This window comes from Camarhynchus parvulus, chromosome 8, assembly GCF_901933205.1.
Source record: "Camarhynchus parvulus chromosome 8, STF_HiC, whole genome shotgun sequence".
In the NCBI taxonomy this organism is placed as follows: domain Eukaryota; kingdom Metazoa; phylum Chordata; class Aves; order Passeriformes; family Thraupidae; genus Camarhynchus; species Camarhynchus parvulus.
Genome location: NC_044578.1, coordinates 14,500,926 through 14,527,789, shown reverse-complemented (window position 1 = coordinate 14,527,789; position 26,864 = coordinate 14,500,926). Strand labels below are relative to the sequence as shown.

Genomic DNA, 26,864 nt, shown 5'->3' with positions numbered 1-26,864 from the left:
TTGGTATTCGTTTGGCTTTGCATTCAGATGCAGATGTTGTGAGGAAATAGGGTTGTCTTGTTTTTAGTTTCTTTTTTAATCTGCCAGCTGTTATAACAGCACCAGATGTGCAGCTTGCTCTGCAGACTGCTGAGGGAATGATAGGTCCCAAAGTGGTGGAGGCCAACGTGCCATTTAGTCACTTCTTATTTGCCATGGGAGCGGCAGCATCAGTTCTCCACCATGGTCCTCTGCTGTACAGGTGAAGCATGAAGTAGGTCATCCTTGCTGGTGAGTGTGTAGCTGCAAATAGTCATCTGAATGCAAACAGATGGGTTGCGTGGTTAAGGCAAGACTCATTCCTGATAATGTTTTGCTAGAGCCCTTTGGGATATCTCAGCAGCCTCCCACCATTATTCTCACCAATGCATTTTTCCTGCTTGTCATTCCCAGAGATTGGCAAAATTTGATTTTTCCTTCAGTCGTGGAGTTTTTGTTTTGCCTCCCCGCCGTTGCCTTTGTAGTTTTGCCCTCTGGTGTTGCCCATTGCTTGCCTGGTAAGATTGGTTGTTGATTTTTCACATCCCGCTCAATGGGGGCCATATGCTTTTGTGATGATGGGATTTTCCCGGATTTTTATAATAGCTGAGCCAAGTTCTCACTGGAGGAGGGGCAGCACTGTTAGATGTGTGTGGCCTGCCCTGCTCCAGACCTGCAGGGATGGGAAGGGAAGAGGCAGTTTTAGGAAGGCAGTTTACAGTTTCCCGGTGTGGCGGGAGCAGGTGACAGATGCCAGAGACAGCTGGTGTGGTGGCAATTTGAGTGTCTTCATCCCTCCAGCCCACCCTCCTTCTCTGCAAAGAAATAAACATTTTTTCTCACTCCTCGTGTCCCTCAGCCTGAGAATTGCTTTTCACTGACCCTTCAGGTGAGGACTGTGAAAGCTGCAGGGCCGGGGGTGCAGTAACACAGGGAAGTGGGTGGAGATTGAGTCCTACCTGCCTCTTGGCTGAAAATGTCTCCATGCACAGAGCTTTGCAGAAATGGAGTAAAGCCTCTGGTCTCAACATGCTTGTATTGAATTATTTTTTATTTTGTTACCAGCAGATGAAGGAGTTTCCTCTTTTTCTATTAATTTCTTGTTATTATTATTACTGTTATTCAACAGCATTTCTAGATAGCCATATGAGAAGCCTTACTGAATGGAAATTCCTCTCCATCCTTGATGCACAAGTGCCACACATGACTTTATTTTCTTTAAATGCTTGCTTGGGATCAAAATGATGCATTGAATCTTGATGAAACTTTCTTCCCATGAGTGAATTTGGTTCCTCTTGCACTTTATTTGCACAGTGTGTAAACAAAGTTGGAAAAAGCAGTTCAGAGAAGGAAACCTCAGAAGAAAACAGAGAGCATTTCAAGTATATCCTTCAGTTTCAGTATATAAGCTACAGAGTTACCTTATTACATTTGTGGTGCTTAGTGTTTGTCCAGGAACAGGATTGCATGCCCATTAGAATATGTTAGCACCTTGGTTTTTAAACTTCCTTGGCAGTTGCATTTTGAAAAAAGAATATTCTGCCAAACATGAAGATGCTAGCTGATTAACATGCCTTCTCTCCTGAGCTGAGGAGACAGCCTCTGCATGCTTTACCTGAGAGGATACACCTTGTTCAGTTTGGTATGCAGCTATAAATCATGTCCAGTAAAGTACTTGTAAAGATACAGTCTCAGACTTTAGGAGTAATACTTTGAGTGGAGCTCAAGGACATGCAGAATTAATGTGTCTTGCTGGCTTTCCTATGCCAGTAATCTGATCTGGCATCCAGGAGAGCATTTGTTGCAGCCAGGTATCTTAATGTACCCAGTAGCAGATGCATCACCTAGAAAATGGGCAATCTGATGAGAAATTACTCTTGGTTCTGGTGTAGCTGGTTGATGAATGGCCCTTTTCTTTTGCCTTACCCACATTGGAAAACAGAAAGGGAGAAATGTGTGTACTAAGATTGCTGAAACAGGGAGAGCATCTCGGAGATCCTGCCCTCAGAGTAGCTGTGAGTATGGAGCAATGTGGGAAATGAGCAGGAGGGACTGAAGGGAATATGCATGTGAAACAATTCTGTAGTCAAATCCCTTCATCCCTCCCCAGTTCCTTTGTGGGGTTATTTTTGTGCCACGCAAGGGTCAGAAGGCTTTTTGCCAAAGCTGGTGTAAGGTTTTGCCTTACCTCATGATGCAGTAAGGTTGTGAATTTTTAAAGATCTCCTGGAAGGTGGAAGGAAAGCACTTGACACCAAAACCTCAAAACAACCTTTCCTTCACGAAGTTGAGCTGTTACAATTTGGGGGACTAATGGGTTGAATAAGCAGTAAGTGAAGACAGATGTTTTGCAGACATGAGTAAACAAAGAAAACTGACAACTGATAGGTAAAGCAAATAATGGTTGTCATGCTGGGAGGAAGAATGAGAGGGTTGCCTGCTCCCAAAATCCAGTGTGCTGCCAAGAGCTTCTGAAAGCCTTAAAATAAAATAAATATGCATGTTGGACCAGAAGTGAAATGGCTGGCCAAAAAAGTTTGGAACAGCCTTTTGGCTTGACAGTGGGTTAACACGCAGCAGTCAGCAAGGAGTAATTCCTTTATACATACTTTTTTGATGTCATTTTTCACACAATATTTATTTGCATTTAGCTCTCTCAAGACCTGTCATTGTCTGCAGAAATCTATTTGCAGGATAGGAAAAAAAATCTTATTCCTCATCATGCTGATTATTTTCTTTAATAACTTTTAAACTATGTGCTCTTTTCAAATCAGAACTGCCAAAAATTTGACCATTTTGCTTGCAGTTTGCCTTTTATTAGTGATAGGCTTGAATGTGATTTTTAAGCTGACTGTTTAAAACCAGTTTAAGATTTTTGTTTTACACTTGAATTTATAATACTTTGAATAGATGACATGCATTACTATTTTTAAATAAAATTATGTAATTAAAATTTTTAAGAAATACAACTACTTGCCCAGTGTTTCAGGTTAGGATGTGATAGGCACAACCTTAGGTTAGGCTAGCAGCTGTTCTCCTTGTGCAGTCAGCTGGCCCTGCCAGTGCAAAGAGGTAGTGGAGCAGCACATTCTGCCCTGGGGACTATTTGCATGTATAAAACTGTGTTGCCCAGAGCTCAGGACCTGTGTTTCTTCCCAGCTTCCTTCCACAAGGGCAGTGCAAGCACAGCTTTCTCCTGCAGAGCTACAGGCAGGACGGGGTCCTGGCAAAGAGCAGTGGTTCATTAGCAGAGGCACTGTGCTTCAGAGTGGCCTCTGTTATCAGCCTGACAGATAAAAATACAGCCATGGTGAATTAATTGCTCTGAGGCAAAACATCTTGAGAACTTGGCATACACAGGACTTTCTGCAGAAATAGTCTTTCTCCATACCTCCGTCTGCACTGGCTGCTCGCCAGGATAGTCTTGGCCTGTCCATGAATCTCAACCATGACTAGAAACACTACAAGGTGTGTAATTAATTTTCAAGATGTACGGTGTGTTCAGGTTGATGCTTTTGGTTCCAACTTATAAATCACTCTCAAGGAAATCTCAGGCACTTCTCATAATTTAGCACTGAAACTAAGCCAACATCAGTCTATTCTTAAAGTTTGCTATGAATACATTCAGTAAACAGAGAAAGGGAAACTGGGAAAGGAGACCTTTTTTCCACTTAGAGCGTAAATATCCATTTGTTTCAGTGGCTCTTTTAATATTGCAGCAAATCCTTGACTTTTCTTCTTTACTCTAAATTTTTGTTGTGCCTTTTGATAGTTTTAGTTACTTAGTATAAGCATGTCCAGAGCAAAAGTAGCCTCAGCAAAATGCTGTAGAAAGTGCCTGTGTCTCCCTAGCCAGGCTTATTTGATCAGTGCAACTACTAGATACTACAAGTAATCTTTAATATAGGTGTTTCTCTGAAATCGTTCCCTTGAGAGGTAGAAACAGATGATATCCTATGCTGCTGTGTAATGCTGTTTATGAAAACTAGTCTTCAGTTTCCCCTTGTGAAAAAAATTCCTAAAACATAGGTTTGGGGGACCTTGAACTCATCTGGTCCGAACTGCTGCTGAGGTCCAAGTCAATGTTGAAGTCACTTCAGGTTGTTGGGTTCTGTCCAATTGGTCTTTGAAAATCTCCAAGAATTGAGATTATCCCATGTTTCTGCCCTCCCTGGTCCAGCACTTGACCACTCTTGTGGTGAGACTGCTTTTTCTTTGTATGGAGCTGAAATTTCTTGTGCTGCCGCTTGTGTCTTACTCCTCAGCTTTTCTCTGTTTTCCCTATGGCGTCAATTCAGATAATGGACAATTTTATTTAGATTTCTCCCAAACCTTCCTGTCTCTAGGCCAAGCAAATGTTGTTTCTTCAGCCTTTTCAGTATTTAGCTCCTAACCTTCCTGTTCCATGTTTCCATGACTGCGTTTTGATTCGACATCTGCAATATTTCTGTGCCTTTCACAAACACGCAGGCAGGCAGTTTTACCAATCAATCTGTCAATGCCATAAATGCTGTCTTATTTTGAGATCCTACAGAAAGGCTCTTGAGGATCTGTGGTTTAGCTTCTAATGAGCCTTTGTAGTGTTTCAGCTGCGTCATAAGGGATGTATCTTTATATTCATCCTGAAGGAAGGCGTCTATGCCCACCAACTCCAACTTGCCCAAATCTGATTTAGGCAATAAGAAATTAATTGGGTCACCTTCAACTGTTGATTTACCCAAAGGTGGCTTTGATTTCTTATCCCAGAGCAGATAATATTTCAGTTTATCAGGATGATAGATAATTGTGTTTCTACCCATTAAGTGAAGATATTTAGTCAGGTAAAAGATGGAGACACTGTGTGACCCAGACTAAGGGAAGGCTTAAAGGACATAGCTCACATTGAATGAGAAACTAGGGAATCCACCACTGAATAAACCACTGCCCATTCTTCTGTAGGAAGATCGATCCAGATTTCTATATGCCAAAGCCAAATCTATAGAACATCAATCAGTAGGACAGCTGGCTGCTCTGTCTCCTGCTGTGGAGTGCATCCTTAATTCAATGTCTTGTCATGATGGCTGCAGCCTTGTGCAATTTAGGGGGAAAGATGAACCAGAAGACAGGAGCACTACCCTTGGGTCCTGAGAATTCTCCTCTTGCCTTGCTCCTCACCACTTCCACTGCTCCAGAGTTCATCTTATCCATGGCTCTAGCAAGTAAACTCTGTGGAGGGGAAGGAGGTGTTACTGTGCTATAAATAGCTTGTCCTTTCTTATAAATAAAGAAGCCCTTCCCTCAAATGCTTTGATTTGAACTTTTTAGATAAAGAGCAACAGCATGGATTTATTGCAGAAGATTTTTTGCAGAAGAAAAAGTTTTTGAAAAAAAGACTAATTCTCTGCTCAAAGAGTAGACAGTATTAGCTTAATAAATAAGGAACTAACCAAAGTGTATACACTGATCACTGGAAAGTTTGAAGAGAGCAAATGAGGATTTTTCACTTTCATAAGTGAATTAACCTACAATGGGCATTTTGTGGACCTTTCTGTGTGTTTGTTTGTTTAGTTTGGTTGGGGTTTTTTTTTAAGGTGGAATTTTTGCTCTGATTTCAATTATTTGTTTGATTTATGTGAAAGATCAGTGCCTTCCAGGGGGATTTGGTGGCCTTACTGTGTGAAGTGTATATGCTCTGAAAGGTACAGATTTGTTAAAACGTTGTGTGTACATTTGTTTATATGGATCTGAATGTATGAGCTTGTAAATTAAATCAACAGTGTGCCTTTATTTCTTTTTACAGCAATAGATGTTCTTCATCAACTAGGCCTTGTGAAAGATGTCCAAGAGCCTTCAGAGACTGCTGTGCCATCATCATCCTCTCTGTTACCTCAGGGTATTCGTCTAACTGCATCAGGAGCGGTGCTAAGCGATGATGCACATATTGAGTCCCGTGTCACTCAAGTCATACCATCAAATCTAGGGCATCAGTTCACCTTATTGGTTGGGCTGTACTCTTACAGAGCCAGTAATGCTTTTCTTTTCAGTGTGAGGAGCAAAAGCAGACTGCAGTTTGGTGTCCAGCTGCTACCGCGAAAGGTAGCGGTGTACACTGGAGGGAAGCAGCCCGTGTACTTTGATTATTGTGTTCATAATGAACAATGGCATTCATTTGCCATTGGCATTGGGGACAAGACTGTCTCACTATTTGCTGAGTGTGGAAACAAGTACTACAGCAGTGAAGTACTTTCTGAAGTGGAGACATTTGATTCAGAGGGTGTATTTATCCTGGGAAGGATGAGCTCTCGCTCTGTCAGCTTTGAAGGAGTTATATGTCAGCTGGATATTATTCCCTCTGCAGAAGCCTCTGCAAACTACTGTAAATATGTGAAACAGCAGTGTCGCCAGGCTGAAACCTATCGATCTCTGCGTGGGGCTTCACTTCTGCCACATGGGCTGGATGCTTTTTCGAAGATGATCATTGATGAGGAAAACCAGGAAGATATATCAGCTTATAGATGGAAAGAAGTATCAAACGTGCCTGTTACCGACGTTGCTCAGATTCACTTTTTACCAGACCACTTTGAGTTAAGAAATGCCTCTGCATGGGAGTTTGCGGACACCAAACCTCTGTTGCTGGAAGCTTGGCCTCAAACAGAGCTCCAGGAGAACATTGATCTGGCTCTTCAGCAGCAGGAGATGAGCGCAAAAAGGAACATTACTAAAACCCCTGCAGGATCGTATCCAAATAGTTCGGCTAATACCACAGAAGATGCAGGCAGACATAGTGAGCCTTCTCTGATCTCCCCTGTAAAACAGAGTAAAATTAGAAGCAAGGGAATGGAAAAAGCAAAACAGCGCTTAGATGAACCAAACAAAAAGCAGCAAATCTTCAACACAACTCTGTACAGTTTGCCTGCTGAGCTCCCTCTGCATAACCAACTCCATCCGGAGCAGGAAGGTGCATTTGATGCTGATGAGACTTACCATACAGAAAGCACTTATGAAAATGGTATTGATAATTATGGTTATGACTATGAAGATCTTGGCAAAATGTTTGAAAGGGGAAGTGTCAGAGGTCCAAAGGGGGAAACTGGACCTCCTGTAAGTTATCTTTATTACTCTTTTTACTATATTGCAGCAGCATACATTTAACAGAGGCTTTGAAAGAAACCTCTCCAAGCATGCCAAAGCTGTGACTGCAGTTTCTCCCAGTTGTATTGTACAATTGTTTGCCTTAAATGTGTCTTTTTCTCATATGTAATTTTAATGTAAGTGTCATATACTTTTATTTACTGGAAGAATATAAAGACATCCATGATATTCACATTCTGGTGAAGTGGTAGGCAACCCAGACTTCTTTAAAATTTGGAATGCAGCTGGATGTTTATAACTACTAATTACAGAGACTGCTCACATAATAACATTGCAGGCTAATTTAATGCAGTTCACAAATATGGGTGCTGGTCCATAAAAAGAACAACCAGGCTGCTTGGAAGACTGACACAGTTGTCTTGGTTGAGCAATGCTGTCAAAATTTATAGTTGTAGAAGTAGACCAGCTGCAGAATCTAGTCTGCAATCATTCATAATCCAAGGTTATGGGGTTAAGCAAACCTGCATGGAAAACGGTTTTTAGAACAGTGTTACAAGGTTTTGAGGTATTTTTACAGTTCACAGGGTAAGTGATTTTTGATACAATTGCAAATACACAGTAGTGGTTTTAACAGAAACTCATTATCCTTTCTTATTGTGTACACAAGGCTCATAAACTTTTTAATACATAGAAATGTGCCCATATATATGGAGCTACAGACCAGAAAGAACATTAGTTCCTGCTTAGCCTGGGAAATATGATAGATCATGCTTTGTGCTTGTGTGAGATTTTGGTTAAAATTTTAAACCATACTTTTTAAACCACTTGCTTTTTTTGTTTGGTTGGTTTTGGTTTTGTAAGTGTTCATCTGTTTGGTTATTACTGGAAAGCAATTTGATATGTGTTAAGCAGCTCCTAGTATATATTTAAATATGGCCATATATTTATTGCGTCTATTCTTTCAGCCCTGAGATATTTTTTTTTCTTGAACTAGTTAACAACTCAGAACCTATTCAAAAGTTCACTTTTTTACTCTAAACAGGATCCAGGCACAAAGTAATTGTTACACAATTGAAAAATGTGTTAACAAGTAGATAGCACTCATGGAGACATGTCACTAAGCATGTAGCTTTCATCAGCATGAGGTTAATTTCCATTTTTGGACCTTAGGATGTTTAGTAACTACTAACGGAAGGTTTTAATTTTAGCCTGTAGCTGGTTTGTTGTGATTTCAGTCAGTCACAGCCAAGAAAGTTAAATCCGCTCTTTTTCCCGTGTCACAGAAATGGCTGCTGATAGTGTTGGTTGTTTGCATTACTAAGAAACTCCAAGCAAATGCTCTGGGTTGTTTTTCTAGACACTACACACAGACACTACACATACAGTGGCAAAGATGACAGCTGACTTGAAGGGTTCAGAGGTGTCTGTTACCATCTTCAATGCTGTCTTATGGACTGGGGATAGAGAAGTTTGTCTTGTTTAGGAATGCAGACTGTAGTTTGTAGGGAATAGGCTGCATTTGTATTGAGGCGTTTTGCTCAGGATTTGGATAATGTGCTCAAGGTCTTAAAGATCTGTGGTAGAGCTGGGAAGTTAATCTAGACCTTTGTGGGCCCCAGGTTGGCTGAAGGGACCAGTAGAACCTGCTGGAACAGAGGCAAAGCTAAAACACCACTCTGCCAGAGAGGTTGACACCAAGCGAGAGGAGATCTCTGCGTGAAACTACGAATTGTGCTCTGTGGAGATTGTGTGGCTCTGTATCTGCTACTGCTGTTGGTCTCAGACTTGAAGAGATTATCTTGCTTTGCTTTTTCAGTCTAGTCCTCCCATGTAGAGATGATGAGAATTAATGCAGCTTTTATATGTGTGGCTCTAACACTTTAGTATATAAGTACTCATGGAGTCTGCAATGTGGAGCCTAAAAAGCAACACTGAAGAACTTAAAAACTTCCCTTGCAGCAAAAAGTCCTGATGAGGCATGAAACCCCCTCTTTTTACTTCTTTACTATGTTGTGGTTGGTTTGAATCTTCTTTCAAGATTTGAACACAGAAGTTAATGTTCGTTCTATTGGAATTGACAGGCAAGAACTAGCTTTTGTGGTTCTTAAACTACTCAGCTTCTTTTAGCTTTTAATCATCTACCAGAACTGATTCTTGCCTTGTATAATTAGGCCTCTTATATTCCATGATCCCACAGCTGTGGAATTCACCCACCCGGCAAAGCAGGGCTCCAGATAGGGTATAAAAAGGGAACAGCTATTTTTTCAAAACTATTCAAATTCTAGCAGCTGTAATGACCAAACTCCCCCCTAGAAAAATATGAAGTGAGTTTAAACTGGAATAGTAAGATTTCCTGAAACACTTCGTTCAAGGGAATGCTGCTCTGTCCATCTGATGAGCCACTCCTTTTTGGGATGCAAAGGGCGTTGGCAATCTGTAAAGATGACAAAAATAAACGTGGTGTGCATTTTTAACTGTTTAACTTTCAAGCTGATATACTTCATTGCACAATCTTAAAGTACTTTGCAATAACATGGGCCATAGTCCTACAATGGTAGAAGGAGAGGCTGATGTGAGCTAAAGTGCTGATTTATGTTGCTTGCTGGTAGGTAATTGCATCTTCAGGCCTATCTGCACAGGATGTGGCCTTCTAAGAGTAAGAGAAATGAACTAGGAATAAATTTCCTCTATTGGAAAAGTTTTTCTAGATTTTCAAGATACTCTGCCAGAAGGAGGAATGGTAGAAGACCAAATGGTGGTGTTCTTTCTAGTTGGTCTGGAATTGTTGCCAGGAGGAAGGGGAAATGGCAAGCCCTGCAATGAGCAGAATTGAGTCCTGGAGGATCTGTCCTATTGCAGTCCAGAGGTGTGAGAGTAAGAACACTGAGAGAGCATTTCAGAGATCCCAAATGTAGTAGCTGCTCTTTCACACTTAGCTTATTTCACTTATTCTACTCTCAGCTAACCTTTCATACTTCTGTTGATTGCACTCTTTGCTTATTTCTCAGTGGAACAAAATTGCCGGTTGAGGCTCCCCCTGACCACAGGGAATGTATTGCTCACTTAATCCCTTTCATGCATTTCCCTGCCCAGGCTGAGAAATCTCCGTACCTAATGATTCAGATAAAGATTTGCTATATGTAATTGACATGTTTCCTATTACCTCTGAGTAAGAGGTCAAATTTAAAACACATGTAACCCAAGTAACACAGGGTTCAGTACCTAGGAAAATAATGTAAGTTATTTCATGTCTAGGAAAGTTCCTTAATTTTATTCCAGTGACCATTGGAAAGGCTGTGAAAATTTCTTGAAGAGTAGCATCTACTTTTATTTCAGGATTAAGCAATGATTGTTTGGAACTTGAGCTTTTTTGCTAAATGAAGTTTTTACAATTCCTAAAGACAGTAAGTTGTAGTATCTTTTTAAAGTTACAAATGATCTGTTTTGAGCAAACTGTTTTTGTTAAACAATTTTAAGTTAACATCTGTAATATTTGTACAAAGTAACTTCCTTTTGTTTTGTTTGATAGTGGTGGTCAAAGTGTCAAATGCTAAAAATCAGATTGACATTTCTAATTGCTTCAGATTTGTTTAATTACAGTTTCCAGTAGTTGGAAGAAAATCTATTCAAACAAGTGACTTATTCCTTGGTTTAAGAGAGATTGGCTCACTCTCACATGTTGATTTCTGTGGTTTACATGGATGCCTGAGAGGCTTAAGTAGCTTCCTAGCAAGTATAAAAAATAGTCAATACTGATTTTGTAGTTGCTTTCCCAGATTGTAGAAGTACATAGGACAGAATAACGTGGAACTGCTAGTTGGAAAGCATGTCCAGGAAGACTTAGATGTGCTCTGCTGAATTCTGCTCTCTGCAGAGGTGTTGCCTGAGTTGCAGGGAGGAGTCTGTGCTGGAGGCTAAAGAGTAACATCCTCTGGTTAAGGAGAGTCTCTTTATATTTTAATCAAACACCTGGATGGCTGGGGCTGCCTATTATTGTGAACCAGAGCCTTCATCTACAACAGTTGACTTTGTTTTAAAATGCTCTGGGAAAGTGTTTTTAATCTCTGTCTGCCTAGTTCAAAATTTTGCTGCTTCTTTCAGGGGTTTCTGAGGGCTTAGTTGTGATTAGATTTTCCTTTTTTTGTGCTTTTCTTTTTGTGTGAAAAGAGATAGTTACATTTGAGTTAGAGTAACCAAAGTAAGGGTGGGATGGATTTGGGTGTTTGTTTATTTGTTTTCTGTTGCAAAGGAAGCAGATAGTGTTTAAAAAAATTTAGAAGCCACATAGGGAAAAATGTTCTCACTGCCCTTGTGCAATATATCAGCAACAAAGATCAGGGATCTTAATACCCAATAAGATTCTATTAGGAAAATGGTGGGATTTACCTATTAATGTATTTTAACGTAATGTCTGAAACAGGGATAGAGAAGAACACAAATCACAAAAGAATGCACACTGGTTGCAACTATTTCACTTAACAAAAATATGTTTTCTTTTGTAGTCCCAGGATAATTATCTAGTCAAAAGGCATCTCTTAACTTACATTGTGAGAGGAGATATTAAAAACATACTGCTTCAGCAGGGCAGGGTGGGAGCTCTCTGTGCCCTTTTCAGTGGATTTTTGAACCTGGACAAGAATGCCAGGTCAAGGGTTTTCCATGTATCTCCCTGTTACATTTCTTGTACTATTAAGCATGGGGTCTTTCTAGTCCAGAAAAAAGAGGATATTAGTGAGCATTTTTGTGCAGTCACAATGAATAGAGAATGTCCTATGCTAAAAGCATGATATGTTATGGTTTGATCTAAAGACCAGGGGAAGTGCAGGTATGGGTTTCAGTGTGACTTAATGTAGCATTGTAGGCACGTGCAGATATTCCCAATTACATTTAAACTCCTACATTTATTATGATTAATTGGAGAGGAAATAATTGATATTTTTAGTGCCTTAGAACAACGGTGGTTTTTCCAGAACTGTGCATAAGTGATCTGTATTTTGGCCAAATTAATGTAATTAGATTGATGATGCCTAAATTCCATAATCAGCACTGTCTTCTCTGCAATGACATTACCTTTCAAAGAAAAAAAAGTATAGCACAAAACTGGAGGTTTTTAAAAATACAGCTTTTGTCTTAATGAAATGTTGCTTGCTAATAAAACCCTCAAGGCTGTTTGTCCTTTTTTTCTTCCTCACTTCCTTTTTATCTCTTCCCTGTTTAGCAAAACCTTCCTGTTGGTCATTTCAGCCACCATAATGGCCCTTCTGCTTTTCCTGGTATTCCTTTCAGCCAGTTTGCAGCTCTGTTGTTTGGTGGTGGGCAGTGTGGTACTCAGTGTTCTGCCTGGTGTCTCAGCTGAGAGGATGTCACACACAGAGCAGTGTGAGGAAGCCTGGGTGAAAGAGCAGGTTGAACCCCTAATGCTGTCATCCACTGACCTCCTTCAAGAGGTCTGCCTTTCCTGATGCCCAAATGCCCCTGCAGAAAGTACATGGTTCCTGTTACAGCTGGGGCTTGCTGTGCAGGCATGTGGGTGGGGGTCAATTCACCCTTAAGAACAGCCCATTCCTCTGTAGAATTTGATATATTTCCCCTAATTTGATAGAGGAAATATAATATAAGGTAGTGCAGATTTTAGTTTAGAGCACTCTTTTTTGTTTGAGTACAGTGAAGTTGATCCTGGAGTTTTCAATCTGAACAGCAGTCATTATATAGAAAGGAAAGGTTTCTATGTTCAAAACAACCAGATATGCAGGGGCTGTTATACTGTCTAATATGGTGACTAATAATCTAATTCATTTGCAAAAGATACATTTGATCATGTACTAGCATCCTAAAAAGTCTGCATTATCTTTAAAGAGAATGATATTCATTATGTAGAAGGGCAAATGGGCTACCAGTTATTCTTAGTAGAAGCTTTTAATAGGAAACTGAACAGTAATTGGTCCACATTTATTTTCTCGATTTCATATTTGTATTTTCTGTGAGGTGGTATCTTATTTTTTCGCCATTACCCTAACCTTTCTGAAATGTCTGGCATGCCAGAAGCTTATTGGAAAGGCTTAATAATTATTCTCTATCCTTTCTTTAGAAATACATTGCACTTGCTTTCTTCCTCTAATCTTTTCTTCCTTTAGTACAAATACACCTGAGTAGAAGTTACTATCCAGGTTGTTAGCTCCAATTTCTCTGACACAAGATACTTTCTAAACAGAAATCTGATTTACAGTCAGATTAAAACCATACTTTCTTGTCGTTTGGAATTGGTTTTCAAATTGAGGCAATCAGCACAAGCACAAGGTTGTCAGTTAGCAAAGCTGGTCTCATCTAGAGTTGTGATACTGTCCTTGTGTCAGGTTTTAGCCTCAACTGCTTTGATTTTCTGTCACCAGGGTCCTCCAGGTCCTCCAGGTTTACCTGGTCCTTCAGGGAAGAGAGGTCCTCGGGTGAGTAAAACAACTGTGTTCTTCTGCACCTCTAGGCAGGTCACCCATAATCACACTGGAGTTTGCATAATTTTGTTTTTCTCAACTTTATTCGTATGCTTAGTGATTGTGTGATGAAGTATGCTTGTGATGAAAGTGTATGATTCTGAAGATTTGGCAGATAGGTTAAAGCAAGACAAACAAACTGTTTCTTCTGCTGTGATCTTCCAGCACAGTTAATTCCATGTATGGGTGCACACACTGGGCATTGTTATATTTGTACCTGGCTTTAGCTGCTCCCAATATTAACTGCTAGTTTTTCCATGCTGCTCCCATCTGCTGCAATCTAAAACCACATTCATTTGTTTTGGAGTGAGGGGGAGTGAGCAATGCAGCCTCAGAGGAGCAGGCTCAGATACAAAATTAACCACTGCAAGACAGAGTGGGGGCAAAAAGTAATCCCAGAAATCTCTTTTAGTCTCTTGAGCTTCAACAGCTTGCTCCTAGGTTGCTATCAGGGTGCTTTGCTAAAGAAATGAGCTACAGTAGGAGATGGTTTGTTTTGTGTGGGTGGGTGCAGCCCAGCAGGAGCAGGGGCAGCAGCCTTGCCCTGTGCCTGGGCACAGAGCAGGGGCTTTGCCACAGTCCCCTGTGTCCCCCTGCCCTGCACGGGGGAGAGGCCTGTGCTCTGCCACTGGGCTGATTAATGAATGGGGCACAAGAGGCTGAATCTGTGTGAGTGCCATGTGTACTAAACCATGTGCCTGAGCAGTCCCTGAGGTCATGGCTGATCGGGGGCGTTTAGGGCAGGGAAGGGCAGCAGGAGGGAGCAGGTGAAGGTTTGGTGTGGGGATGATTTCAGGCCATGGTAGCTGGGGGTGTGAATGGTTGTGGCCGCAGTCAGCACGTCAGAGGGAAAGTGGGAGAAAAGGGGCTCACATCTGTGGGCTCAGCAGATGTGTGGAGGAGTTGTGGTTCAGCCTTTGAGGAAGGTTTAAATGAGATGCTGCTCAATAGCCTGTTGAAAGCCAGCACAGCACAGCATGCTCTAAACTTGGCCTGATGGGTGGGAAGTGCGCTGATCAAAGAAACCAAAAACCAAACTGATGTTCCAGAGCATTTTGGAGGCAAGGGATGAAAAGAGACACATTTAAAAATATAAAATGAAAAACATTCCTTCAAATTCATCTCTTCAGGACTTCTTGGATCCTTCTGTGCAAGAGCTAACAATTCTTACCACTCAGCTTTTTTATGTTGCACGCCGCCTGTGGCAAGGATATGTCTGGCATCAGAGTCAGGATCTCACATATCCAGGTAGATCCTCACAACTGGGAAGTTTTCTTAGTTTCAGAGGAGGCTGTTCATATGTTTGGAGCCATCCCTGATGGTGAGATTGCCCTTGCCCAGCTGCAATTTGTTTGGGGATTTTTTTCTGAAGGTCTTTTTAGTGGTATAGAGTACTTAAAAGCTCAGTGTTCTACTGTGTGAGTTCTCTGGATTAAATGTTGTGTAGGATATGCTTTCCAATGAGAAGGGACAGCTTACTCTAAGGTGTGTGGAAAAGTATGAAAATGGCTGAGATGAATATTTACCAGTTGTTCTGAGTTTAAAATATATTTATACAAGCCAAGCAGGTCTATAAAGCTATTTGAGAAATGGTTTTGAAATGTCAGTGTTCTTTACTTTGTACAATACTGATAAATTCAGGCAGGTGCAGCTAGTGATGATGTATGTTATGAAAGGAGTTTAGTGAGTCAAAATGCCTGTGAAAACTTTGGCTCAAAATTCAGTTCCTCATCTAGCAGCCTGCCCTGTGACTTCTGTTTTCCTTCAGATGAGTTGCCATTTGTGATTCTGAAATGTGATTCAAGGTGTCAAAGGGAAACAGCAGAGTGCAGATCTGCATTGCCTGGGTGTTCATCAGAGTGTGTGTCCAAAGCTGATCCTGACAGAGATCCACATGGCTGGGACACTTGGGGCATGTGTGGTTCATGGTTAGAGACTTCCATTGAAAACTGATTTTGATCCCTGCAATTGTATGGTAAAGAAGTTCACGTGTGACAGTGTTGTCTAAGTGTCTGGGCTTATTCCAAGTTGCTTGATAATGAAATTTCAGTGGTTTCAGAATTATTAATGACATGAAACTCCTCTGGTGCCTCATTCCATGAGAATCCTTTTGCACTTTTGTGTTCCAGTGCTGTGCCCCAAGACAGGAATGCTGCAGGCAGTGAAATCTGGAGCCACTGCAGCGCTGCTGGCACTTGCTATTTGTTTCCTTTCTCCTAAATCCCTGACAGTGCCTCCAGAGTTGCCAGTGTGCAAATTAATCTCTCAAACAGCACGTGGGATTAGCATTTCTGTGGGGTTATGTCAACACTGTCATTAGTGAGAGGCAGCACTTAAGAGATGGCGCTCTCAGTGTTACTGCAAGGTGTAATTGGTGAATGAGGCCTCGTGGGGTGCAAAGACAAACACTGAGTTTATCTGTTGTTACACCACTGAATATACAAGAAAGTTCAAAAGTATTCTTATTATATTTGGTATTTGGATTTTGGAAGAACTTTGGCCTTAGTGAATCCAACAGAAGCTTTGTTGCCAGTTTAGCAGGGACAGATTTTCACCAGTTTGGTCCTTCAGCACTTGGAAGATGAATAGCTGCTGACAACCATTGCAACAAATATTTTCCCTAATGTGCAATTTTTCAAGGAGTGAAGATTGCTGAATGTGTTGCAGGAACAGACATTTATACTGGAAGGCCTAGATAGTCTTGATTGCTTATTCTGTTCCTGGAACAGTTGAAGTTGAATTATTTTAGTAACAAGTCCATTTTCTACACTAGCTGTGGGAGAATCAGGAGAACCTTTGATTTATTTTTTTTAAAGAATGTGGGATACATTGCTTTGAGACATCTTTTAAGTCACCAGGAACTCATCCACTCACTTTTCAGTGTGTAGCTGGGTACCTCAGAATGTGATTTTACTGATTTTATTCCATGCCTTCAAGTGCTGTAGCTGGAGAGCAACATTGCAGTGACTATGCCAAACCTGTTAAGAATTACCTGGGGACACAATAGAAACTGAGATTTGTAATGAAAAAGAGGATACTTACCTTCACTTTTAATTTTTAGGATGATGTGTATGTTTTATTTCTTGTGAATCCTTTGAAAATCCTAACCAGTGATTCTAAAGGCAGGAAAGATGCAGTAAAATTATTCTCTGCAATCCATTCATATTTGATCAGTGGTGTACAGAGTAATCCTAGTTGTGGTTCTCTTCATTTGTTTGGCTTTTTTAATAGGGTATTCCAGGACCACATGGGAGCCCAGGTTTGCCAGGATTGCCAGGTCCCAAGGTGAGTTTATTTATCCATGGTGACATGTAAATACATGAACTTTTTAATACTTTTGGGAAGCCCCAGAACTGTTTCCTGTAATAGAAATAATTGGTCTCCTTTTGTTAGCAGGTGGAGACTGCTACTATAAACGTATTTTAATGAAATGTAATAAATCAAATTGAACTTCAGATAAAAACAAAATAACATATTATTCAGTGGAAAGAAAATCACCTATGTGTGCAGAATTATAATTTGGAAATAGTTATCTTTGCAAGTAATCTGTACTTCCCAAAAGAGTTCCTATAAATCAGCTCAGCCTCTGATAAACTGAGGTTAAAATGCTTAATTGCTGTAAACTTTGGCTTTGTTTAAAAAAAAAAGGAAAAATGTAGACTGTAAGTCCCTATCAATTGCTATTTTATTGTCCATGTCCAAGCCTTGCCATTTAAATATTCTAATATCTGGGACATTATTATTTATTAATATGCTAGAATAATTTTCTGAAGATTTATGGAAATGATATTTAAAGTCAAAGACAAAATACTGGACTTAAAGCTCAAATAACATCTTCAATCTTGTGTAACATAGGCCCTTTAAATAGATTTGACAGATTTGTGCAGTTGCAGAATGCCTTCAACTCATATTTAGTTTGAACAATTTGATAGATCTGTTGGGAAAAAGGCAGCACCGTGATTTGTTTAGTATGATTCCTAATTGCAGGAATCTGACATGTCATGACAGGTGCTAAAATCTGCTTGAGGACATAAAAAGAAATGTAATAAAGCTTTCAGTGCCAAGTGCTGTAAAACCTAGTGATTCTGGGTTTTGTGTGTGTTTTTGTTTGTATCTAGTTCTATAGGGACAGTTAAAGATTCATAATTAATTTTTACTGTATTTATGCTGGCTATGTAATAAAATACATTTCTAGGAAAATAATTAATTGTAGCCACTTACTCCTAGGCTTTGTTTTATAATTTATTTTCTCCTTCCACTGGATGATAATTTTGATCAGTTCTGTAGCTCTATTAGTTAAGAATAGAAGGAATTGTACATATGTGTATGTACCTATATATTTTTTATTTAAATATCAATATATATATATATTACTAGATGCTTAGTGATCTCTTTAATTTCTGTTAGATTGAGTTATCATTTCAATACAAGCATATTCTGAAGTGGTTTTCTCTAAATAAAAATTAACCAGGGGCTCCTGAAGGTTTGTCTATGAAGACCCAGCTGACCACACTGAAACAAACACTCTTGTTTGATATTAAAACATGGCGGATGAGCTGCAAGGATTTTCTAGCAGTAAATGAAGGCAGAATTTTATTCTGTCTTTGAGATGCATGAATGTTTCTCTCCTGTGCTGAAGGATCCTTTATGCAGTTGCTTCTGAAACATGGCACAACATGAATATCCTTGCAGCAAAAAGTGTCCAGCCCTGAGTGAGGGTCAGCAGTTCCAAGGATGGCCAATCCCTCAGCATTTAATTCCTGAGAAACAATTGGGGGTGTTTTTAAAGTAATGTAAGGGTATCCGTGAGGTTTGGCTTTATTCTTGGCTCTTTGGAAAATAGATTAGTTAAGAAAAGCTAATTTTGTGGATTCTGGCACAGTGGGAAGGCTGAGCCTGAGGAAACCTGTACAAGGTAATGGTTCATGCAGTAATACAGCCTGATAATCCTGCACGTTGCCCTGAAGTGATGGACACAGGGGCAGAGCAATTTGGCTGGAGCATCTGCTCTAATCCCGCTTGGATTTACCAAAAAATCTGCTTTTCAAAGTTTTGTGACTTTACAAAATTTGGAAAATGTAAATCTCATTTCAGTGTGAACCTGCACTATTTAATTTTATTCCTAGTTCTTTACTGAAAAAGTTATGAAAAAAATATCTATAGTAGGAAGCACATTTACATTTTTTTCTGCTCTTGCTGTAACAGTTGAGAATACTTGTTTTAGCATATATCATTAGAAATTCTCTTCCAATGGTATTATTGAGCTTAATTTCTCTGTGACAGGGCCCTAAAGGAGACCCAGGATTCTCTCCAGGACGGGCAAAGTGTGGAGAAAAGGTATTATTTTCTTAATTATAGAAAGAAATTTTGTCTGTCCCATTCTTTTGTGTAGTCTGGTTTAATATTCAGATAAACTATAACAGCAAAATGTTTTATATATTCTTTAACACTGGTGTATTTTAGCAGTTAATTATGTTAGACTGACCACTGTAGATACAAGCGACATAATGAATCCAAGGAAAATTTAAAAATATATTAAAAGGAAACTTAAATTATGTATTTGATTTAACTTATAAAAATGAAATGTAAGGACTTTAGACCAATGAAATTGGATTTCATTCACACTGATATAACGAAGTACAGATTCCAGTTTTCCTTAGTACCTTGCATTGTTCCAGAAAGTTGTGTAACACAGAATTTGGTGATGAAGTGCACACATTCCTGCTACTGCCTTCTAAGCAACTTTAACCAAACTAGTTGTTGCCTTCTCTGCTCAAATATTTGAGTATAAATATTCAAATATTCCCTTCTTCATAGAAATTGTAGGCTTGAAAGCTTGTGATTGATTGTTTCATTTTCAGATTAACACTAAAGTTAGGTGATATCACTTAAAATGTAATTGGATGTTTGCATTCTAATATGTTAGCCTGTGCTGTATGTTTAAGAATATCTTGCATTTATGCTAAGTTCTTTTATGAGCATTTGCTAGTAGATCAGTTGTGGAATATTTGTGCCGAGTAGGAAGCACTGCAAGATTTGAGGACTACTCTCTGTTATGAAAAAACATTAGGAAATAGCTATGGTTTCCTAGCTGCTGATGTGTACATAACTTATTTTTTAGTGCATCCATGCTGTCAAACCCTAAAATTTACAAATATATGTTGTCAACATTGATGCACTGAGGCGAAATTGAAGTGCAGCTTCTATAGAAATATTTTCATCTAGCCATGTTTTTGGCAATCAGATCATAGTGTGGTGAGCTGTACATGGCTGCCTGAAACTCAAGCTATGTTCTTTGCCACGAACCCAAGCAGCCACAGAACAGCCTAAAGCCCACATTTGTATGACTGTTCCTAGATACATGTAGACTGCATCTATAATCCAAAATTATGGGATGGATATGCATTTTTATAGTTCTCGCTATTTTGTGTTCTTAATTTGCTCGTTCTAATTAATAGACTTACATTTAGTTGGACAGTAATTCACTTCCAGGATGCGTTCCTTGACTTACTGGGTTTGAATTCAGGCACTAATCATGAAAGTGAATCTTCACTGTCAGTCCTGAGCAAGACGAAGAGCTGAAAAAACCTTCCTCCCTTCCCTATCTGCAACAACCATGAAAATTTGTGTCTTTTTTCCATCTCCCCAGGATTTAGATTTCTGGTTCTTATTGCCATATACCATTATGTAGTTGTGAAGTTTAAAGAACCTGAAGAGAGCAGCAGTGTTTCCCCACGGCCTCTCTGTCCATATGCACCTCTCAAGTTGTCTTTCGCAGAGATCAGATTTATGCAGATTTTGCACAGCACACCCCATAATAGTGTCCTGGCTCTTGGCTGCAGATTGTTGGCATAACATTAAAACAAACAATACACACTAGTGGTTATATATATGTATTAATTTGAGGTGAAACCACTTGTTTCTGAGGAAAGTGTTGCCTCAAGAGCTGTATGGCTTCTTCACTCCTGTTTATGTTGGCTAAAAGTAACCATTGTGAGGTTGTGAACCAGGTCTGTTCCAGCCATGATTTGGCCATGTTGCAGGAGCAGACATGTTGCACTCAGTGGTTGCAGTTGAGGAGCTGTTGCTTTTTCCATTTTCTTCCTCTAAAAAGTAATAAAAATCAGACGACATCAGCTAACTCTCCATACCAAATGTACAAGAGTGGAGGGAAGATATTAAGTGCTGTATGTTTATAACCTCTGGATCATGTTCCAGTGAAACATATTAATTCTGAATGTTTTGTTGTACAGGGTGATCCAGGCCCCATGGGCTTTCCGGGCCCACCAGGGATCAAAGGCCAGAAGGTAAGGTGTTGTTTCCATTTCCATGTTGCTCATCCTGGCTCAAATCAGTGCCCACCAGGTGGGTGTCTGATGGTCCAGAGGTGATAGAAGAACTTTAGGCTTGCTCTCGGCTCTGTGTCTACTGTGCAAAACCTCCCCTTACAGCAGTTCAGTGGGATCATCATAGCAGGATGTACATCACAGCCACATGAAAGAAACTGCAGAAGAATCAAATACATCCTTTTTGCTTTGTACTCCAGCACTGCTGAGAAATTATTTTATATTGATATAGATTAAATTAAAATATCATAAAATTATTTATGTAATTACATAAAATAATATATAATTAGTTACTATAAAATTATCACATATAATTATTGTATTTAATATAATGATACTATTATATTTTGATATACTAAATATATGTTGAATAAATAGCATATTTCCAACATTTCTTCTCATCCAGGCAAGAAAAAAGATTTTCAAAATCTTACATATGAGTTAATGGTGTCCCTTTTTTTTTTTTTAATCAGCACTCAAAACTTTCCGTCTATCAGTCTGGAGACCTCATAGGGCAGGAGGCCCCCCTTTGCCTCTCCCCTAAATTGACTTGGCTGTACAGGGAGGCCAGGACCTGCCCCTGCAAGCCAGGGCACTTGGGGTGTGTTGGCACCAAAGGACAGCACTCCTGGGCAGGGGCTTGCCTGAGTCCATGGCAGTACCTGAGAGCCTCTGCAGTGCTCTGGGGGTACAGGTGCTTTGCAATGGCTCTGGGAAAGAGCTGTACCAAGACTGACTGCAATTTTTGCTCTAGTTTATTCCCTATCTGTGTGTGACAGTAAATCATGAGAATCTGGGTCTATAAAATCCTGATAAAATTTGCATACTGAAGTAGAGCACAGTAAGAAATGTGGAAGGAAAAAGCTTGGTTTCAACCTGAGAAGGGCTCCATATTTCATTTTGTCTTTACTTTGGCATCATGTAAGGCTAAGGCTGATCAGCAAATTTCAAAAGCAGAATACTTATGGTAAGATCAGCATTATTCTATTAAGTGTCAGCTTTATGCTACTGCGTGTCTCCCAGTGCTTCTTCTACAGAATCCTATTTTCCTTGAGCAGAAGGAAACTCTAGCCCTGTAAGAGAGAAGTAGAATTTCCATTCCTTGGGATATTTGGGCTGAGTTGCTAGGTGAAGTCTTAGTTGTGGAATAAAGATCAGCAAATAAGATAGAATGGAACTACTTAGGAAAAATAAAACAAAGCTGTTTTCTGATGAAACATTTTTTCAAAAGTCAGCATTGTGAGGGCTCCTGACAGCACATGGGAGTCCTTTTATTTGCTGCACTTACTTTCTCTCTGTAGGTGATGGTTGTAGCATTAGTCATAACACTTCACCTACTGACTTTTACAGGTTACAGGAACTTCCTGGCACTCTACTGTAGTTGCCAATGTTGTGCTAGGTTTTAATTACAAATGCCTAGAAATTCTGGTAAAGAACAAAGGGCAGCAGTAAAATGGAAAGACTCATTTGTTTAAAAGAATACAAGTCTGAAACTGCCTTTAAGCATTCTGATGTCTTGAAATTGTCTAAACTGCCAAGTTTTCTTACTTCTTTTCTCTAGCTCAGTTTTCATATGAGCTGCTAAATGTAAACCATACTAACTCTGCAGGCAGAAAAATCTGGATTTTTTTCTTTGATGAAAAGAGAATAGAGTAGAAAAAGAAGGTCTGTTTTGTTTGTTTAATTGTATTTATCACAGATTTCTTTCTCTACCTGCAGGGTCTTAAGGGTTACCCGGGACTGCAAGGGCCACGGGGTGAGCAGGTGAGGGATGCGAGCGCAGAGCTCTGTGCTCTGCAGATGAACCTTTAGGATAGGAGAGTGTATAATCCATTAGAAGTGTTCAATATAAGCAAGCTGTGTAAACTGCTTAAGGAAATACTGGACAAGTTTTGAGCAAGAATTCAGACTGTGTTGAGATCAGTGTGGTAAAAAAGTAGTCTAAATGAAATGGAAAAGCTTATCCAGCTTGTTTTTTCACTACCAGACCAACTGGAAAGACGTTGATGTGAAATTCTTGTAAGAGGCACATTTCAAAGCTCTACTTATGCATTTTACATCTCCTAGCATGTAGGAAATGAAGTAGTTATTCAACACTTTTTTAAACTGCCATGTCTGTCCAGGAAGAAATCTGAGTGTGATTTCCAAGACATCCAATTGCCAATGTCTCTTGTTGGCATTTATGATGCTCCTAACGGCAGAGTAGGTGGAAGGAATCTCCTTTTGGATCACACTGAAAAGGAAATGGTGGTGATAACTGATGGTAAACACCTGAAAGGAGATGAAAACTCAAGGACATCATTCATGACTTTCCTGGGTTTTATGCCCAAACCTTAACTGAATGAGTGGTGTTTTTTTTATTACAGTATCACAGGATGTTTTCTGTGATGACTGTAATCTGTCAGTGAGATAAAGATAACTAGTGAGGGAAAAACAAGTTGATTTTTAACATCAGAAGAAGAGGGTGGAGAGAATTGTATGCATTCATGATTTATCCAGTGCTATATTGACCTGATTCTGGAAGAAACAAAACAATAATTGGCTTTGTAAGGACACGAGGATTCTTTAATGGAAAGTTTAATGTATTTGTTTCAAATACATCTAGGACCAGTGCAATTACCTCATTGCCTCCTATAGCCCTCCTGAATTATTTTTGAATTATGGAAATAAGGCATCCACTGTTGTATTTCACAAAATCTTAGACACTTTTTAAAGGATATGTGACTGAAATTGGCAGAGTTACTTATGTATGATGAGTCAATTTTTGGGTGTTCTGTGTAGCTTGCTTAAAGAGTAATTTTTCCACGTGCTTAAGCTGTGTCATACAAGTAGATGTTAAAAGAGAAATGATAGAACAGACTCCAAACCATGACATTAAGCATGTTTGTTGTTTATTTTCCTTTTCTTTCTTCCTTTTCCACTTAGGGAATTCCAGGAATGGCTGGCAGTATTGGGGCAGTTGGTTACCCTGGCAGGCAGGTGCAGTAACTATACAAATTCCTTTGCATTTTATTTTTTGTTTTTCTCATTTATTCTTTTCAAAAGTACCGTATCTCTTTTGAACCTACTAATTGTAAAAATGTATTTGTTTACATCCTTTTTTCTTTGAAACAAACCTCCTTCTTTGGTAGTGGCTTGGAGGGAATGTTGAGTCTCATGGCTTTTAAACTTGGATGTAAATACTTTACACTTCCTTCATAAAACTCATGTTGTTCTGTGTGGTTTATCTTCTTTGTATTTCAAGTCTAGAGTCAGTAGGAGACTACCTGTTCCTCCTCATTTTTCACCAATGTGTTTATTTCACTGCTGAAACTATGTCTTCAGTCCATTAGGGAAGGGGAACATTAAAAGTTTGGTGGTTTTTTTTCCCACTGGGATATTTTAGGAAAACCAATAAAGCCAGAAAGCAGCTTTCTTTAAACAGAAGTACTTATATAAATATTGATTTATGTATAAAGTAACAGGTACCTCAGTGCAGTAATACAAGTAAGATAAAAAATAGAAATGCTCAGCATCTTCCTTGTGTAAAGGTATGTGAGCCAATTGACAACTGACTTTGTGGTTTTGTATCTGCTTAAAGGATGAATTTCACCAATGCTTCAGTGTTTTGTTGGATTAAGTTTGTAGTGGCTATATATTTCAAAGTTCCATTACAATATTTTATAGAGTAATGGATGATAACATTTTTTGTGTTCAATCACATAAAATGTGTAGAGCATTTGGGCCCCATATGCAATTCTGACACTATCTTTGATGTAGTTGAAATGTGTCCAAATACAAAAGCTCATAAAAAATCCTGTGACATTATGTCACTGTAATGCCTGATCACTGTGTCTGGAAAAAAAAAATTCTCCCAGAAGAAATAATTTAATGTAATGGAAGGTTCAGTCATGATCTGTGTTTCAGCCATGCATTAATGGGAGACCTTTGTGAACATGGTCCCAGGGGACTCCTTGATGACCCCTTCTTCAATCCTAAAAATTTCAATAATGTGTTGCCAGTTCACAGTTAACAAGTGTTGTTGCAGTTCTTTTACATAGAGCATATCTGGTTGTTTAAAATTAATTACAACTCTCTCTTTTTGTAACAGGGCCTAGCTGGACCAGAAGGTAACCCAGGTCCTAAAGGAGTAAGAGTAAGTAAGCATCATAAGCATTTTGATATCCATGTCTAGTTTTACCCATACAGTAGGTACGAAAGGGGGTGAGGAATTTAATTCAGCTGTGCCAGGGTATGCCTGCAGAACCACACTGCCTTATAGGCCCTACAGATGAGAAAACCGAGAGTTTATTTTTTTTCCATGTGAGCAGCACAGAGCAGTTTTCCATTGTTGCCCTTCCTCTCACTTGCATGCAGGAGAGAAAAGAAAGCAATGCTGGGTGTGAGGGCTGAGTTTCTCAGGACTGAAGCATTATTTTCATAATGGAGACTGTCCAGAAGGGAGGCAGATATGACATTTGCAATCTGTAACAGCTACAGAAGTAGATAAAGGGAAACAGTCTTGTCGCATAAAAACCATGAAAGGGATCTTGAGATTTTAGACTGATTCAGCCGTAGTTATATGTATCCCAGGCACTGAAGGTTCTTAATGCTCCATGCATTCAAGGTTTGGTTTTGGTTACTCTTGGAGGCAAAATAGATTGGTTTTTATTCCTGGCTGGTTTGGGGCTTTCTCTCTGTGCGTGCCTTTTATCATGCTCTTTCTTGGTGGTTTGGGTTTTTTTGAGGGTTGTGGGTTTGTTGGTTTTTGTTTTGGTTTGGTTTTTTTGGGTGGGTGCTGTGTAATTTAGTTTTCTTTGAATAGACACATGAGCATGCCTACACATGCTTGTGCATGGATAAGTATTTCTTCAGACTGACTCTCACCATCAGGCAGAAGGCACAGGTTTCCAGAAACCTTTATGTTGCTGGTTGCATCTGGGATTGGAAGGAGGCTTTTGGTGGGTGTTTTCAGGCCCTCAGCTCATGTACAGGTTGCTCAGCAGTGTATTGTGTTCTCAAGTATCAATTAATATAATCTGACTGTGTTGCAAGAGTTGCTTTTGTCTTGCTTTTTAAGTGTAGTTACTGGAAACCTTTACCTGCAGCAGCTTCTTAAACATGTCTGGGGGTTTTGGAATGCTTTTTTTTTAATGCCACTTTTGATTACAGTGATGGGAAAAATTAGTTTGGCAGGATCAAGTGCCAACAGATATTGCACCCTCAGGGATTGCTTCCTTTATGTTTCTTCAGTTTATTTTTGTTCAGATTCTCATCTGCATTTTGACTTGTTCTCCCTTCAATGAACAAGACATAAGTGATCCCAGTCACTTCCCTAAAAGTTCCTGCTTCTCTGTTTACACAAAGCTAAAAGTGGGTAATGCATGAGTAATTTAGGGGCAAACACCTTAAGGCTAAATCTTGTGTATGACTTCTAAAAGTAATTTCCAGTAAAAAATGATGGCACAGCCCTCTTGACACATACTCCTGTACCATGGAGGTGTATAGCAACAGGATGTGAAGCATCTTTAGAGCTTGAGGTTTAAAATATTCCTGTAATCAAACTGTGCTCTGCTTCTCAGCTGCTTTAAGTAACTGTACAAAGTAGAGGTGCCTTTGTTTTCCTGACTCCCTTAGGTCTGGGTGACAAGGTAGGTACCATCTTCAATAATTAAGAAAAAAGATCAACCTCCAAGAAATTAAATCCTTAATTTACATTTAAATTTCTAGAGCTTCACTGGTAGCTTCAAATGAGCCTGAATTTAATCCCTGCGTCATGAGCCCTAGCTGGCCAGTACTGAGGGACAAGCAGCCTTGAAATGAAGCACTTTTCTTACATTTTTAGGGTTTCATTGGACCTCCAGGTGTGGCAGGACAACCAGGACCTGAAGGAGAAAGGGTAGGCCTAATGGAACATTAATGAAATGTTGGTGTTTGTGTGGTAATGTAATATATGTTAGAA

The 26,864-nt window shown here is 39.5% G+C and overlaps 1 protein-coding gene across 3 annotated transcripts in view; it reads left to right on the top strand.

Moving 5' to 3' along the window:
• The window catches only part of COL24A1 (collagen type XXIV alpha 1 chain), a 119,533-nt gene that overhangs the window by 6,291 nt on the left and 86,378 nt on the right, over nt 1-26,864 (top strand). For 2 of the 3 annotated variants that reach the window (XM_030953108.1, XM_030953107.1), the window contains exons 3-11: nt 5,798-7,098; nt 13,479-13,532; nt 16,809-16,862; nt 18,861-18,914; nt 20,831-20,884; nt 22,643-22,687; nt 23,849-23,902; nt 25,014-25,058; nt 26,748-26,801. In XM_030953108.1, the coding sequence (XP_030808968.1) occupies nt 5,798-7,098; nt 13,479-13,532; nt 16,809-16,862; nt 18,861-18,914; nt 20,831-20,884; nt 22,643-22,687; nt 23,849-23,902; nt 25,014-25,058; nt 26,748-26,801 (1,715 nt within the window). The remainder of the gene's footprint in view (nt 1-5,797; nt 7,099-13,478; nt 13,533-16,808; nt 16,863-18,860; nt 18,915-20,830; nt 20,885-22,642; nt 22,688-23,848; nt 23,903-25,013; nt 25,059-26,747; nt 26,802-26,864) is intronic. The other variant, XM_030953109.1, reaches the window with a different exon arrangement.